The sequence below is a fragment of the Poecilia latipinna genome, unplaced genomic scaffold (genome assembly GCF_001443285.1).
Source record: "Poecilia latipinna isolate Pla-1442-1.1 unplaced genomic scaffold, P_latipinna-1.0 Scaffold3057, whole genome shotgun sequence".
NCBI classification, from domain to species: Eukaryota; Metazoa; Chordata; class Actinopteri; order Cyprinodontiformes; family Poeciliidae; genus Poecilia; species Poecilia latipinna.
Window position 1 is genome coordinate 43,968 of NW_015115673.1, and position 17,382 is coordinate 61,349.

At 40.4% G+C, this 17,382-nt stretch overlaps 1 protein-coding gene across 1 annotated transcript in view; it reads right to left on the reverse strand.

Moving 5' to 3' along the window:
- Window positions 1-10,644, reverse strand: part of LOC106940004 (cytohesin-2-like) — a 15,854-nt gene extending 5,210 nt beyond the window's left edge. Inside the window, exons 1-13 of the mRNA XM_015022606.1 lie at window positions 10,632-10,644; window positions 5,496-5,628; window positions 5,097-5,173; window positions 4,847-4,911; window positions 4,000-4,066; window positions 3,015-3,133; window positions 1,734-1,814; window positions 1,495-1,607; window positions 961-1,109; window positions 495-606; window positions 336-412; window positions 176-247; window positions 1-81 (exon numbers count right to left, since the gene is read on the reverse strand). Of these exons, the coding sequence (XP_014878092.1) occupies window positions 1-81; window positions 176-247; window positions 336-412; window positions 495-606; window positions 961-1,109; window positions 1,495-1,607; window positions 1,734-1,814; window positions 3,015-3,133; window positions 4,000-4,066; window positions 4,847-4,911; window positions 5,097-5,173; window positions 5,496-5,535 (1,053 nt within the window). The 5' untranslated portion in view covers window positions 5,536-5,628; window positions 10,632-10,644. The remainder of the gene's footprint in view (window positions 82-175; window positions 248-335; window positions 413-494; window positions 607-960; window positions 1,110-1,494; window positions 1,608-1,733; window positions 1,815-3,014; window positions 3,134-3,999; window positions 4,067-4,846; window positions 4,912-5,096; window positions 5,174-5,495; window positions 5,629-10,631) is intronic.
- Window positions 10,645-17,382: the final 6,738 nt, after the last annotated feature.

The window sequence follows — 17,382 nt, forward strand, 5'->3', positions numbered from 1 at the left end:
CCCCTCCACCACTCGGCCTTTGTTCTCCGTCTTGCAGGCTTTGACCTTCTGACCTTTGGGGCTGTACAGCTCCAGACAGAACTGGTGGAAACAGGAACCGTAATCAGAGGTAAATATGTTTAAATTATATTTTCTGGCTCAGTTTCTAGATGATGTTGGAAGTTAGTTTCTCTACCGGTTTGCTGGAGTCCTGCAGCTTTCTGACACAGAGATTCTCCAGAGGGATGATCCCGATCGGGTCTTTATCCTGCAGGACAAACCGAACGTCACACACACACACACACACACACACACACACTGCTGCTGCGCTCTACCAGCAGGAAGCAGAAACTCACCGTTGTGTACTGGAAGTAGTAGAGGCAGCTGTCGGTCAGGATGAACCAGCGGCGTTTCCAGGTCTTGACTCGGCCGCCTGGAGCCACAACAAACGTTCAGAAACGCGCCGCAGCAGCCAGCGAGGCGCTTCGCCGTTGCTGCTGCTGCAGCAGACTCACCCATCTTCAGCAGCCAGCCCTCGCGGTCCGGGTTGAAGAAGGTCAGAGTAAGGTCGTTGCCGTCGTCCTCGGGGATCTTGAAGGGTTCGCTGCGGATGCTGGCGTAAAGTTTCTGGAGGAAAAAACGGAGGCGAAGTCAAAAAAGAGTTTTGTTGTTTTATAAAAGTCACTAAATTCAATACAACCAAAAAAACACCTCAACTTTTTATCAAAAATGTCCAAAATTAGACAGTTTCCTTTCAGAAAATGTATTTTCATAATTCTAACTTGCACAATTATAGGTAATTTTATATTATTTTCAGCAACCAGGGAATTCAGAGTGAAGCTGTAGAGATTGGGTCAGTGTGGAATAAAACTGTTTGCAGATGACACTGTTTTGGCTAAGCGTCCCTGTAGCGCCCCCTGAAGGCAGGAGGGACCAGCAGGAAGGCTTTGCTCTGAGGCGTGTAGGTGGAAGTGAGCGGACCGTGAGGAGGTCGACAGGAAGGTCGGCGCCGTTGTTGATTCCTCGGTTCATGCAGACGAAGCGCTGCAGGTTGGGCTTGTCTTTCACGTTGGGGTTGTGCAGACTGGTGTTGAGCATGATGATGGCAAAAGACAGGATGTAGCAGGTGTCTGTAAGAGAAACCACAGCGCTGCTTTGTTATCACTGCCTCAGCTGCACAGCCGCACCGGCCTATTCAAAGTAAAGGCTTTGTGCAGAAGGCAGTGAGGAACTAATGAGCACAGAGGTTTCAGGCTCTGTTTCTATTGGTCGGTTAAGCAGCAGAGTGTTTCTATTGGTCGGTGAAGCAGCAGATCGTTTCTATTGGTCGGTGAAGCAGCAGAGTGTTTCTATTGGTCGGTGAAGCAGCAGAGTGTTTCTATTGGTCGGTGAAGCAGCAGAGTGTTTCTATTGGTCGGTGAAGCAGCAGAGTGTTTCTATTGGTCGGTGAAGCAGCAGATCGTTTCTATTGGTCGGTGAAGCAGCAGAGTGTTTCTATTGGTCGGTGAGTCGTACCTGTGGACTGGAACACTCCGGGGTTGCAGTCGCAGTAACGCGCCGCGAACGCCTCCATCATCCGATCAATCTTCTGGGCTTCACCTGGGAGCCGGAAGCTCCACAGAAACTGCCTGACAACAGATTTATTCAAACACACATCAAAAGAAGCAAACGCTGGTAAAAAATGAGAATTATTTATGCTGAGAAAATCAGAATAAATTTTAATAAAATGAATATTTAATCCGATTGTCACTAACCTCAGCGCCTGGACCAGATTCAGGTCGGAGAACTCATGCAGAGCCACGAACGCCTTCAGGACCTTCAGGTGCATTTCCTCCCTGTGTGACATTTACAGCAGATCAGATCGACTTCAGGAAGCAGACAGAGAACAGGAACAACCTGCAGAGAAAACTACCAAGCCGATTCATTTCATTTAGGATTTGAGAAAAACTAAACAAATTAGAGGAATAAAATTCAGACTACAGTATTTCAAACTGAAAGGAACAACTTGTGGGCAGGTCCAGGGGACGTGGCTAAATGCTGCTGCAGTAACTCCGCCCACTTTTGGACCTGCCCCCAAAAGTTTCCTGTCCTCTCATTGGTGCTTTAAAGTTTGTAAAAAAATAGAAAATGTAACAATTGAATATTGATGCTATGCTAACGATGCCTTCAAGAAAAATGGAAAATCAGAGTAATAACAACATAAGCATAACTAATATTAGTAAAACACATTAAACAGTTTCAGACTCAGACTCTTTGCCTGATTTGTCCATAAAAAATTTTTAATGGCAAAGTATAAATAAGATTGTAGGACAAGATAAATTAACCATAATTTCATACAAACTGGAGTTTCTGAAGGGAAATATCAAAATCAAAAAGATTCAACAGGCAGTTAAATTATGTTTTTCAGATTTTATTATATTGTTTCATTTGAATTTCTGATTTTTTTTTCCTTTAATTTTTTCCTTTAAATTTATTTATAAATACCGTGGCTAACTTTATATTAGAAATATTAATTAATTTACTGTACTTTGTTTTTTTTGTTTTTTTACATTTTTGAACTTATTTCACTATGTATCAAATAATAAATTTTTATTCATCATTGTATTTTATTAAATAACATTTTTTATTATTTTAATTAGGTTTCTTTTCTTTGATTCCTGACTCAAAGCAGCTTTTTCCCTTTAAATTTCTATTTTACTTTCTAAGCCGTGATAGTCTCTACAGTCAAAGATTTTTTTTTTTTTTTTCAGAATAAAACCTTTTTGTGTGTTTTTGCTTTGACTGTGCAGCACTTTGGTTTTGAAGGTTTTAATAAATTAAACTGGATTGGATTGGTTCATCCAGTTGTCCTCCAGTCCCTGTGACCTTCCTGTTCTGACCTTCCTGTTCTGACCTTCGTGTTCTGACCTTCCTGTTCTGACCTTCCTCTTCTGACTTTCCTGTGGTGACCTTCCTGTTGTGACCTTCCTGTTCTGACCTTCCTGTTGTGACTTTCCTGTTCTGAACTTCCTGTTTTGACCTCTGACCCGCCGTACCGTTCTCCCAGGAAGTTGCCAATGGCGGTCTTGTTAAGCCCCTCCTCCTTGTAGAGGAACTCCGCCACCGGCTCGGCTCGCCACTCCAGGATGCCGTGCTCCACCAGGTAGCAGACGCCCTGCAGGAAAACAACGATTCACAGGAAATGACCTCATACCGTCACATGAGGGTCACCTCATCTGCTGCTTGGTCACTTATCAACCAGAAGCATCATATCTCAGATCTTAAAGGTTTCCTTCTTCAGGTTTTGAGTCACGACTGCCAGGCGTGTAGCTTCAGTAGCGAAGCAGAGAGTGAACTGATCACTTCTCCATTTTGTATCGTGTCAGTAAAACTCGGAGCGCGGCTTGGTTTGGCTGCCAGGCGACGCCTCTGCATCTCTGTGAGGAACAGGATGTGGCTTTTCTTGCTGCTGCGCCGCTCTGCAGGCAGCTCCTTTACTGCATCACACACTGAGCTGCTGCATTGAAAAAACTAAATCTTACTGAGACGTCTGGTTTAGTTTCTCCTGGAAATGTTTCAGTAAACTAGAAATGAGACAAAAGTAACTCAGAAATAACTTGAGCAGAAATAGGAGCTGATTTAGGTCAATAATTCCTTAATATTGATGAAAAGATTCTTCAATATTCAGATTATTTCACTTGGGATAATTTTTCCTATTTTATAAGTGAAATAACCTGCTGACTTTTTTATCATTAATTATTGACTTAATCTCCTAAAACTTGCTGAAAAGCTGCTTCTAAGTCAGTGCTGTTTTATTTCTAGTGTAATGAGACGTTTGCAGCAGAAACTAGACATAAATACTTGGTGAGATTGAGTGTTTTTGCAGTGTAGCTTCAGCTCGATGTGAACCATTAAAACCATTAAAACCAGTTGAATGGAAGCAGAAAATTCCCATTTACTCTGGAGTTACTACTGTAGGTCGGTGACCTCTGACCTCTGGAGACGTTGGAGTCACTGGATGTGCAGAAAATGAAAACTCACCACTTTTGGGTCCATGTTGAATTTCTTTTTCCCTCGTAGAAACTTCCTGTTCCTCACCACACTTTTACTAAAACAAGAGAATAAAAGTCAAGAAATGAACTTTTTTATTTGCTTCATGTTAATTTAAAAACAATTAAATTTGTATTTTTATTTTAAACAAAGTTGAATAAAATTAGGAAACATGAACCACAGGCTCTGAGCTAAATTCATGCATGTTGTTCATTAAATGTGTTTAAACTATTTATTTTAATCCAGCTCCATTGTGCAGGTTTTAAATAATCTCATTCATCAGCTGATGTTCAATTTTCTCTGCAGTCTGAGGTTCAGTTTGCAGAAAAGTGTGTTTGGTTTTGGTGGGCGACCCGCAGCTGAATGCAACATGGCAGTGAACGCAGCGCTTACCGTCAGCCGCTGAACGCAGCAACAAAAGCAAGAGGAAGTACAGAAACGGGGTCACCAGTCATCTGAAAATAAGTTTTAATTTAACACCTTTTCTTTTCTCTGGCTGTGAAACTGACGCCTCAGACCGACTGGCTGAGCCAACAGGCAGAAAACCACAACAGGTCAGGGAGAGTCAGAGAATTAAAACCGAACCTGAAACTATTTTATGATCTAAAAGCCTTACGAAGTGTCATTAAGCGCTCGTTTCTTTAGGAAGAAAAACTGCAGCTAGAAAAGGAAGTGAAGAAAAGCTGAAAATGGTTTCTGATCAAAAATAATTCAAGCTGACACAGTGAGCAGAGTTCAGCTGAAGAAAGGCGCTGGAAATGGCCCAGCGGGCCCAGTTGGACCCGGTGGGACCCAGCTGGACCTGGATCCACCTGGTTCCACCTGGGCAGAGCCTCACCTGTGGCGCTTCAGGTCTGGGTTGCTGGATCCGGCCTCTCCATCATTCAGCTCCAGTTTCAGCTTCTGAGGGAAAAATGGAAACGATGTTTGATGTGAAAACCTGCAGCTGCTTCTGATCCTCAGTCAGAAATAATAAAATGATTTGTTCCTGTGTGTGTGTGTGTGTGTGTGTGTGTGTGTGTGTGTGTGTGTGTGTGTGTGTGTGTGTGTGTGTGTGAGAGCAGGTGTTTTAATGACAGGTCTGGTACCTGCAGGTCGTCCAGCAGCTCAGGTTGGCCGCTGCGGTCGCTCTGCCTCCTGTCAGCCAGTCGGAGCCTGGGTGGCGCTGTGGGGGGCAGAAAGGATTCAGAGCTGGATGACCTTCACACACACACACACACACACACACACACCGCTGGTCTGCAGCGACCAGCAGACCCACAGCCTCATCACCAGCAGACAGATCAGAAACCCGAGGCTCGCCCTCATCCTGGAGGAACTGAACCATTAATGAGATCCAAAAGTCACAATTATAACAGAAACAATAAAATGAGAGAAGTTTCCATAACTACATCTGAAATGTGTAAAAATCCTCATCCTCAGCTGGAAGCAGACAAACCTTGGAAACGTAAACCGTTTTTACCCATGTTCAGGTTAAAGCTGCGTACCTTTGCCCCAGAGGAAGCTGTCTTTTCTGCTGATGGCCATGTTGGAGTGCAGAGCGACTGGCGGCTCACAGGAAGCCCAGCGACGAGTCAGAGCGGAAAAAAGGGCCGGCGCTGCTGCTGAGAAACCCACGCTCTGATGACGCAAAGAAAAAAAATCACACCGTAGAAATATTTTCATCATCTCATCACAAACTTCATTTTAAACCAGCTGTCAATATTTATTATCAGGAAGTTGAGAAAGATTCAGAACAGATCAGAATTAAAAAGGAGAATTTAATATTTTTGGCTCTTGGTTTTGTATTTGGATCGTTTTGGTTGTTTTTCTGTTTGCCACTAACATACTTCCATACCTGCTTCACTCTTTCATTCTTTGCTCCTCCTTTCCTGCATATCTTTGTTTATTTATATGTTTATTTTCACCCAGCTGCTCTGAATTCACTGTCACCTCTCAGAGGTTAAAGGTCAGTCAGATTTTTACCTTTTTGCCAGATTGTTGCCTGAATAACTGTTTATAGTAGAAATGTAAAAAAAAAATTCAAATGTGAATCGTGATTATTTACTACGATTCAGAATCGATTAAAAATAAAAGTAAACTGCTGCAGTCGGCCTCCATTTTGTAGCTACAGGACTTTCTGACGTCGCCATGGAGACGGTACTGGGACAGAAAGCACAGAATGAAGAGCTTCACCGGGGTCAAAGTTCACCAGAAATATGTGGAGCCAAGCCAAGGAGGCAGGTTGTGATTGGTCAGAAGTTTGTTGCCATGTTTGATGATGAAATTAACAGAATGTAGTTTTATTATTATTTATCTTTAGTTTTAAAATCTTTGTAAAATACTTTTATCATCTGATCCACGCTCCATTCCAGTAGATGGCGCTAACTCCCATCTAACCGCCATAAAGAAGGAGAAGAACAGAAGTCGATTCTCCAGCAGCGTCTCTCTCTCTCCTCTGGTTTCTTTCATCCTGATCATTTTCAGCTCAATCGTCCATTTTCAAGACATTCCTGTTTGGATTGTAGCTTAAACTTTGACTGGGCCATTTTAACACATGAACGTGCTTCCATTGTGGGTCTGTACAGTGCTGCCATTCATCACATTGTCAACATCCAAGAATTCCCAAATAAAACCCAAACTTTCCTTTAAAATCTCCTGGTTTGGTTTCTGCAGACAGACGAACATTTGACCATTTTCTGGTTTTTAGTCATTATGGTGAAACATTAATCTGATTAATTTTCACAATAAAAGCTGGAGTTTGATCACTGAGTGTTTGGAGGCATCAAATCTTTTCACTGCAAAAGAGAAGCATCACTGCAGCATGATGCTGCCACCACCACATTCACTCACCAAACATTTTGCAGTCCAGATTATCAACCAAACATCAATTTTTCTGATTTTACTGCAAAACTTTTTACTGAATAATTGAATCTGAATCATTGGTTTCCTAGCTGGATGATATTTAATGTTCTGCTGCTGGGCTCTTTCTTACAGGACGGACGCCATCTGGTTTTCTGTTTGTTGTTGTCATTTTTCTCTCTGCAGGAAGGAAGCCAAGTTACTTTCACTTCCATCCAGTCGAGGCTTCGCTCTTCAAAACAAACAGAATCAAACTTCTGGTCGCTTCTTATATCTCCCCTATGATGGTGTATTTATTCTGTTCTACTTCATATTTAATCCAGATTATGACACAAAAAGAAGAACTGCTGAGGTGCCAAATCTCTGACTTTTATTTTGGATTAAAGTGAATCTTCTTTTTCTGATCTTTGTGGTTTAATCTCATGAATAATCCAGAAGTTTTTAAAATGTTTTTCCTCCTGAAGTCAAACTGAGACTGAGTGGCGTTGACCTCTGCTCCGTCAGATTCGTTCATCAAAATGAGTAATGACATCACTTCCTCTAAATGATTGTCCTCTATAAATAAAGCCAGTGGGGGGTGTGAGGTTAAAGGTCAGAGCTACTTTTAACTTCATGATCTTTTTAAACTATTTTTAAAGTGTGACTTTGTTTCCTCATTTAACTTTAAACTGAATTTAACTCGCTGACCAATCAGGTTGTGATTAACCGCCATGCTGAGGCAGTATTAGTGAGTCTGTAAATATCTACAATCATTTTCTGTAAAATAAATCACACATGGGTTAATATGGGTCAAATGGCAGTTACCCAGGACAGCACCGGGAGAGGGGCGCTCATAATTTAGAAAATAAAGTTTAATAAGTTTAATTTTCACTTTATTTCTTATTCACTTTTGATTTAGCTTGACTATAAATCACTGGTTCTGTTATTTTTAAATCATAGTAAAAAGTAAAAATCAAGAAATATATAAAAAAAAATCATAATGGCTCCAGGTCACAGAAGTAACTCTGATGAATTCTGTTCCTGGTTTGGTTTTCTGACAGTTTGCAGAGCGCTACAAACAATTAAAAGGATTTTATAGTTTAAAGGAATCAAACTGGATAAAATGCAGTGAGAAAAGAAAACCATAAATAAATGTTTTAGTGGAGCTTCATTAAAAGCTGCATTTGTTGGTTTTCATCTCTGAGCTCTCACACTTTATTTGCTCAGAGCGGTGAAGAGAAAAACCAGGCTGGTTTTAGCTAAACAAGGAGCAACAATAACTAGTAACCATGGTAACAAGGAGACGAAAAGTAGGTCAGAGTTCAAAACAACACCCGGAAATCACCCGAAAGCGGAGGACTCTGGGAATAAATTTTAAACTATGAAGCAGTATTTTATTAATATTTTTACTATGAAGCTGTAGAAACGCATCATTTGAAAGAGGCTGCCGCCAACATGGCTGCCGACAACATGGCTGCCGGCGTCTCTAACTGTTCAGAGTTGACCTTCATGGCCGCCGGCCGTCATGAGGCTCGTTACCAACTGCAGCTGCTCGGTTCCGGTACCGGTCCGTCATGTCTTGTGTCCGTAATGAGGGACGCTTGCTTCCTGCGGCTCCACGCCCAGCAGCAGGCTCGTTAAAGCGGATCGGTTACCGAGTCCGGCGGCTCTGAAGCTCCGAGTTCACACATCAAACCGGAAGTTCAGAAACGGCCAGGAAGAGACGAGCAGGAAGATCACAGAGACCAGAAAACAGTTTCCACTGAAGAGAGCAGAAAAGCTCTCAAAATGAAGAAATGATGTTACTGAAATATTTCTGCCTTTTTCAATGTCGGTTATTATTTACAGCAACAAAAACATCTTTCTGTGCGTCAGTAAAAATATTCCAGCTTCAATGCCAGCTTTCTCTCCTGCTCTTTTCATTCTGACACTTTATTACTGAGCAGAAATATTTTTATATTGTAGAAATGTTCTTTATTTTCATACTTTAATGAATCATTGTGACAGAGATGTGTAACTTTACGTCATATTTATCGGTAATGGAAACACTAAAAAACATGCATAATATTTAATTTTACTAATCTGTTGAACTTTCTCTCCTGTTTTGTTTTGATCATTAGAGGCTGAGTTTGTTTTATTGTTTTATGAAAGCTCAGCTTTGAGAATAAAATAAATCTGGTCATCTCTGACTTCGTAATGACGGAGCTATCCGCCTCCGGCTGCAGCACAAAGCTTCCTCTGGTGAAAAGTTGACTTTACATCACAAAGCTCATTCAAGGCCCCGTTACCACGGTAACCTGGCATCCATAATGCTGATGTTTCCTTGAGACCAGAGCGCTTTCAGATCACAGATCTATTTACAGCAGAAGGTGGGCAGCGGACTCATTAGGATGAACTTTAACATGAATGAAATGAGTCAACGTCCATAAAGACGATTTCATCAACTGAAAGTTTATTACTTTTAAAATGAATGAATTCATAATGAATCTGGACTCTGGAGTTTTTAGAAGCTCTTAAAATAAATTGTAGTTTTTTTAAACCTCCAGGTGGAAAATAATCTGGTTTCAGTTCTTCCTTCCTTTCATTTTCCCCTCCATCAGAAATAAACCTCCTTACTTGATTTCCTTCAGCTAAAGTGTTCACTGAGAACTCAATGACTCTTACTTTAGTTTATAATAATGAAATGTTTTGAAGTGTCTCAGTCGGTCATTCACCAGGTTTACGTTGATCAGAAATGCTGAAGGTTCCAGGAACTCAGTGGCAGAAAGAGTTCAGGTCCAAGTTTCAGCTCTCAGGCGGTTCTGCTTCAACTCGGGGAGCTTTTTGGTTCTTTCTGCCATTTTCTCAAAACCTGAAGTCTCATCAGACCGGAGGGAAGTCGGCTCCACCTCCTTCAAATCAAACAAAAATAGTGTCAAACGTTTGTGCTGCAAAAATGTTAATTTGTGCCAAAAACATTAAAGATATTAATGTGTCCAGAGGTCATGAAAGGTCAACCAGCCACATTCTTCAAATCAAACTACATCTGTGTTAATCGACTCAGCTACGGTTGAGCAGCAAAACGTGCGTTTGTGCTGCTTTGAAGATATTAATGGTGATGACTTCTTTAATATCTTTACAATGAACATTTTTGCTGCACAAACGTTTGACGATGATTTTGTCAGATTTGAAGAAGGTGGAGGAAACTTCACAATCACACAAAAGCAATTTAAGACAAATATCAAAACTAGGTTGATAGAAAACAAACTTTAAATACAAATGTATTCATTTCATCATTTCAGTTTGAATTCATATTCTGTGTTTTGGATTTTTAAAGGCTCTTTTAAATGATCAGCCATCGGTGTGGCTGCAGAAGGAAAAGCTTCTGAACTGCAGAGTTTTGTCAGGTTTGGTTTGCTGTGCGATTTCCAACTTGAAAGTGACGCTTTCTACTCTGAAGTTTGACTGGATTTCACTCAAAAAGCCGTTAATTTAGTCGACTCTTTATTGTTTGTATGATGGTCCTCAGAGCACATAGATGAAAAAGCTCAAAAGAAACAGAAACATCCATTACATTCTGAAATTAACAAGATAAATACATTGTGAATAATCAGATTTCCATCCCTTTAAACCATTTATTTCAAAAGTATAAATGGCAAATATTTTATAGTAAAATTCAACAACAATAAATAAAAAGGCATTTTTATCAACATTTTGTTAAATATTTTCAAACATTTATTTTTAAGTCTTTTTTCCCGTTCTGCTTTAACCATTAAATACCAAGTGTATTTTTTCTCTGTTTTCTTATTTTCTTTTTAACTTACTAGCTTGACTTCAATAAGACTAAAACTATTAGATACATCAGAGTCCATTTGCTGCTCCAACGAAATTCAGCAATGAGCAGCAGCATTGTCCTGTCCACAGTTCTGAATCTACATACTACCAGCACTGTTTGCTTCTGATGCTCTCAAACAGGAGTGACAGGTCAGTCACACCAAAAGTACCTGAACTCTGATTGAGTCCACCTGGTTCTCCTCACTAACAGGCGGAGAGGAGCTGCAGAGGGGCCTGGCACCTGGCAGCTCACCAGAACATGAACTGCTGTTAGTTTCAGATTGTTGGCTCCAGGAATAAAATATGTAAAAGTGATAAAACATGTCCTTCCAGTATTAAATCATATCTGCTGATGGAGGGGAACGGCTGTGAGGAGAAATAAAACATGAAGCCAGATTTTATGAAAACAGGAAAGAAGATGAAATCAGGAACTGCTGCATAAATGCTCTGAAACACCTGCAGTTCATCCAGATGTTTTTTTAAGTATTTGACCAAACAGCAGAAAAATATTAAAGTTGATTATCCAACTTATATCCTGCAGAAAAACTGGAGGAAATCTGGGTCTAAATGCCTTCAGATGTTCAGATTTTCCTTCAGAATAATTTCCTGCTTTGAGTCGATCGTCACCAAAACTCACAATCCGACATGCTGCAGTTCTCAGTTAGGTAATAAACTATATACTAATTACTTTTGGCAAAAAAAAAATTTAGGAAGGTGATGATATTAAAATTTTTTATTTTCTGCAAAATTAACCGAAACAAAAGTTTGAAAACATCAGTTTTGGTGGAATTGATCTAATTAATGTTTCATTTCATTAATTGATTTACTGGAATAAAGTTTTCAATAATATTCCAACTTATTGAACCGGTCTGTTTTAATTTAGCAGATTTTCTGCCATCCAGCAGAGCAGACATGTTTGCTGCCTGTTTGTTCATTTCTTCTGTTCATTTAGGAATAATTGGAGCTAACATGCTAACATTAATAAATGTGTTTCGGTTCAAGCAGACCCAGAAGGCGGCGGCGGCGCCACGCTGGACCTCAGCCGTCAGCCATGTTGACCTCAGAGTCACGGGGTCACCGTCTCTGTTCTGCTCCTGCTGCGCTGACGTGATTAGCCGGGCAGGAGGGGAATTAGCTTCCTGTGACCTCAGGGGGTCGGTGCTCTGCTCCACATGTTTTATCTCAATCAAAGGGACGCTAAGTGCTCTGTCTGCAGAGCGGCTTCGTGAGGTCAAGTTCCTAAAACAGGAAGTAGAAACATCATCCAGCCTCTCAAACAGGAAGTAGAAACATGGTCCAGCCTCTCAAACAGGAAGTAGAAACATGGTTCAGCCTCTCAAACAGGAAGTAGAAACATGGTCCAGCCTCTCAAACAGGAAGTAGAAACATCATGCAGCCTCTCAAACAGGAAGTAGAAACATCACTGATGTTGAAACACCAGAAATTCCTGGTGTACAATTTCTATATAATCTAAAAAGATACTAGAACGTCACTTCTTCAAACTAACTAACTTGGTGTTGTCATGAACTGTACGGTGAGTAACTAGTGTGCCTGTCAAAAGTATTCACACCCTTTGAACATTTTCTACTTCTTTGTTTAAAATCGCATCTCAGAGTGGACTTTGTTGGGATTTTTCATGGAGCATGAAAAATCAAACTAACTAACTTGGTGTTGTCATGAACTGTAGGGTGAGTAACAGTCCATGACAACATGAACTGTTGTCATGGACACGCCCCTCCTGTTAGAGGGGCGCATTTCCTCTCTCCTGTCGCCCCCTGCTGGTCAGGAGGAGTGATGCTGCAGGTCAACGACTCGATGCGCTGCTGGATTTCCGTACAGAAAAACTTTTTAAACTAATTAGAATTATAAACTGAGATTAGTTGATCACTATTATTAGCTGAAACTTGTAGAATTGTATTGAAATGATTTCTGTTTTTTAAAGTGCGTTGTGAATTGGTGCTAAACAAACTGATCTGAGTTGTTCTGGTTTGTTTTGACGGTAATCTTCGGGTCATTTCTCCTCCATCTCTCTGTCGCGTTTCATGGTTTCTGGATCATTTCCAGCTGCTGCTCCTCGCAGCTGTTACTCAGGCCCCTAATCAGCCTCACCTGTTCATTGTTCTCTGATCAGCTTCCGCTGCTGATTAACTTATGAAAACCCAGGTCTTCCCACTCAGCTTCTCTCTGTGTAACTTGTTCTTCTCCTGTTTGTTTATTATAATCCAATAAATCTTTATGGTTTCTGTTGTGTGATGGGATGGAAACATGTTGGGAAATGCATCCAGAAAGCAGTTAAAGCTGCTAATTTTAAAGTCTTGGAGCCAGAAATACTCAGACTGAAGAAGTTAAATGAAAAAGTGAAATATGAACTCAAAGTTGTTTCATCAAATGTCTCTGTTCCTGCTGATCCTTCATCTTGTTGCCTGCAGGAGTTTGTTGAAAATTTAAAATTCATTTCAAGTTTTCCATCTTTCACAGGAAACTAATTTACCAAAAGAAGAAACGACTGCAGCTTTTTAAACAACGTGTTTCATAATTTTCTGCTAATTTCTTTCATATTAAGAAGCAGCAGTTTTGTTCCAGAATAAATTTGATCCTGATCTCTTAATGAACTCTTCAAATAGCTCATTTATTGTTGCTTCTGTTTTAGTTTCTCTTGTTTCTTAGGAAAATCTGAAGCAAAAGAAAAACATGATGAGGAATATATTATTTCCCCCAAAGTTATGAGGCTGTATGAAGATAAATAACATGAAAAAGATGCAAAAAAAACTTTTACAAGCAGAAGATTTATTTAACAAGTTGTAATTCACATTCAAATATTGATCGACCTTTTGAAGATTAAAACTGTTCACATAATAAAACCCAGAATCTAATTAACAGATCAGCTTTTCTGTGAAACTTCAACTTGACATTTGAGCAGCAGCAGAGAAACGATGATGAAGGTGGAAATAAGATGAGAGAGAGAGAGAGAGAGAGAGAGAGGGGGAGAGAGAGAGAGAGAGAGAGAGGGGGGGGGAGAGAGAGAGAGGCACTTATCTGCTAGGGGGATCAGAGGAACATGACAACCCGCCTCTCTTTCATTTAGCAGAGAGAAGCACTCAGCGCACCTGAAAATACACACACACACACGCACGCGCACACGCACACACACACACACACACGCACGCACGCACGCGCACACACACACAGGCAGCAGCTTCACTTTCAACAATAATGAAATGAAATCCTGAAACATGATGATTCTGTTTTCTGTTTTCAGATTATCTCAACTAACCCAGTAAAGTAAAACCGTATTTGGTAAAAAGTTTACTGATCATTTAATATCAAAAATTACATCATCAGATTGATCTAAGTATAAAGCTAAATTAATTCATGTAAGCAACAATAAAAACAAAATCAGGCTAAATTAAATGTTTCTAAATTCGTTTCTCTCAATTAAAAACTTTAACAGAAACTGCAGTCTGAGTCTCTGTTTTTCTCAAATGAACATTTGAGTTCTCATCGAAAGTTTTAAACTTTTAAAATCATAACTCAGAAACATATTTTCCTGCTTCACCACAAATGTAGCAGGAAAATATAAAACATTTTAGGAAATATGTAAATTATGGATGAAGTTTAAAAGCATTGATCCAGCATGACAAATAAATCCTGTAAATCACAAAGGGAGCCGAACTGAGAACCAGCTGAGGAGAGTCACTCTGCACCGTCTCCTTTCACTGATATAAAGTTATTATTTTAGAAAATCCACAGTTCAGTCGGATAATTATTTCTGACAGCCTCAGTTTAAGAAAGCACACCTGATAAAATCTAATGTTTTATAGTAGCAAACAAAATAAATTCAACATTTTTCCTTTTTTTACACAAAACCAAAAAAAAAATTTACTAAACAAAATGAATCCAAATTATAAAAGCTGAGTGAAAAATAAAGTATGTTTTTTACATTTTGCAGCATTGAAGTAGAAATGAATCCCCAGTGAACCGAGAGCAGGAGCTGCAGATGTTAGCAGATGCTAACAACTGTTAGCAGATGTTATCGGATGTTAGCAGATGTTATTGGCTGTTAGCAGATGTTAGCGGATGTTAGCAGATGTTAGCAGATGTTAACAACTGTTAGCAAATGCTAGTGACTGTTAGCGGATGTTAGCAGATGTTAGCAAATGTTAGCGGATGTTAGCAGATGTTAGCGGATGTTAGCGTATGCTAGTGGCTGTGAGCAGATGTTAACTGATGTTAGCGGATGCTAGTGGCTGTGAGCAGATGTTAATGGCTGTGAGCAGATGTTAGCAGATGTTAGCGGATGTTAGCGTATGCTAGTGGCTGTGAGCAGATGTTGGCAGATGTTAGCAGATGCTAGTGGCTGTGAGCAGATGTTAGTGGCTGTGAGCAGATGTTAGCAGATGTTAGCAGGTGTTAGCAGATGTTAGCAGATGTTAGCAGATGTTAGCGGATATTAGCAGATGTTAATGGATGTGAGCAGATGTTAGCGGATGTTAGCAGATGTTAGTGGATGTTAGCGGATGCTAGTGGCTGTGAGCAGATGTTAGCAGATGCTAGTGGCTGTGAGCAGATGTTAGCGGATGTTAGCAGATGTTAGCAAATGTTAGCGGATGCTAGTGGCTGTGAGCAGATGTTAGTGGCTGTGAACAGATGTTAGCGGATGTTAGCAGATGTTAGTGGATGTTAGCGGATGCTAGTGGCTGTGAGCAGATGTTAGCAGATGTTAGCGGATGCTAGTGGCTGTGATCAGATGTTAGTGGATGTTAGCGGATGTTAGTGGTTGTGAGCAGATGTTAGCGGATGTTAGCAGATGTTAGCGGATGTTAGCAGATGTTAGCAGATGTTAGCGGATGTTAGCGGATGTTAGCGGATGTTAGCGGATATCTCCATTTTCTTCCTAAGCAACAGAGAAACACATCACCGCTGGTTTGGATGCATCAGGGCACCTTCAGACTCATGAGGTTAAATTTTAGCTTTTTCCAAATTTAACAAACCAGGAAACTAAAAATAACTGAAGATTCTTAGTTTCAGTTAAAACTAAGAAACTTTCCACAGCTGAACAGAGATAAGGTATGCTGTCATCCTCAGCCCAGCTCTTCTCTTCATATTTTCTCTAAGCAGTTTAAACTCTCCATGTTTCTTTGCTTTTTCTCAGCTTTTGTTCCTTGAAGCCATTAAACAGCTGACGGTCGCCATGGAGACTCATCAAGGAGAAGTTTTATTTGACCCCCCTGTCATCCTTCCCCTCTGTCTCACCCACTGTTTTCGCAGCCAGTTCAGAAACCAGCATCGTCTCCCAGTTTGGAGCAGACAGTCTGCTGGTAGAGGCGGCAGCTGCAGCAGGTTTCTGTGTTTCACGTTTCAGCTGCAGCAGCGTCTCCATGAACGAGTGTTAGATGTCAGGAGGGAAACTGTAAGCCATCGTGTTGAATGTGTGGGCCGTGCTTCGTCCAATAAAAGCCACAAGCAGCAGAGATGCATGCTGGGAAGTGGTGGGCCGTGTCTGACCTTTGGGATGCGGTCGGAGGTCTTTCCCCGCCGCGCTGTGAGGCTGATAAACGGAAAACCAAACCAGCAAACTGGACTCAGAAAACAGAGTCTGAGCGTTTTACTCTTCTGCTTCAGATGAACAGTTTACATCTTCATCATTCAGAAGGTTTTATTTTGAAGCTTTAATTTCTTAACGAGATGTTGGATTTGAGCCTCATAGATTTTGGTCCATGCTGACATGGCAGATGTCACCTGGACATCAGTGCTGCTATCTGACAGTCAGGCCTCCTTCCTGCTGTGAGCTTCGCTTTGGCTCGTCTGGCTGCATCAACTCTGACCTGCAGCGTCGCCGGATTTCATCTGCAGATCTGAGAAGAATCAGAATCGCAGCTCAGGAAACGATTCAGCCAGAAACCTGCAGGGGGCGTATTTTCAGCTGGAAACTCTGGACAATGCACTGAAAAAACTGCTGATGAAAATTATTCATTTGGTAGGGGGCGCTGTTCATAAAATTATACTGTAAAAAATAATTAGGGATATAAAGCCCCTTATGAGAGACAACAAAAGTATTTTCAGTCGTATTTTCACCATGTTAGTAATTCATAAATCTCAGTTTCAAACTAAATATGTAGCAGAATAAATATTTTTGGTTGAACTAAATATTCAAATACTCAAACTAAGAATTTAGTTAGAAAGAAAAATGTATCTTCACACTAACTTTAGCTTCAAGCTAAATACTTTATTAAGCTAAATATGTTTCAAACTAAATATTTAGTTAGTAAACCTCATATTTAGCTTCAACTAAGTCTTCAGGAAGGTAAATATTTTGTTTCAAACTAATTAGCTTCAAACTAAGCATTTGTCCTGATTGGTGGTGGTGAGCAGCGCCGGTGGGCCCAGGAAGCAGCAGGTTTAATGTAGATACAGGAATCTGGCAGACAGCAGAAGACATGATGAACAAGACGAGACAAAGACAACAGGTGGGTTCAAATACACAGGAAGGCAGGACAGGGACAGGACTGAACACAGGAAACACAGATTGTCACAGCATTTACTTAGCCAGCTGAGTCATTACCTTCTAACCGAGTTTTTAATTATCTAACTAAATATTTAGTTTGAAACTTATTCATTAGCTTCAATCTAAATATTTATCTGCCAAGCTAAATATGCAGTGAGCTAACTAAATATTTAGCTTCAGGGAAGTAGTTAGTTAGTTAGTTAGTTAGTTAGTTAGTTAGTTAGTTAGTTAGTTAG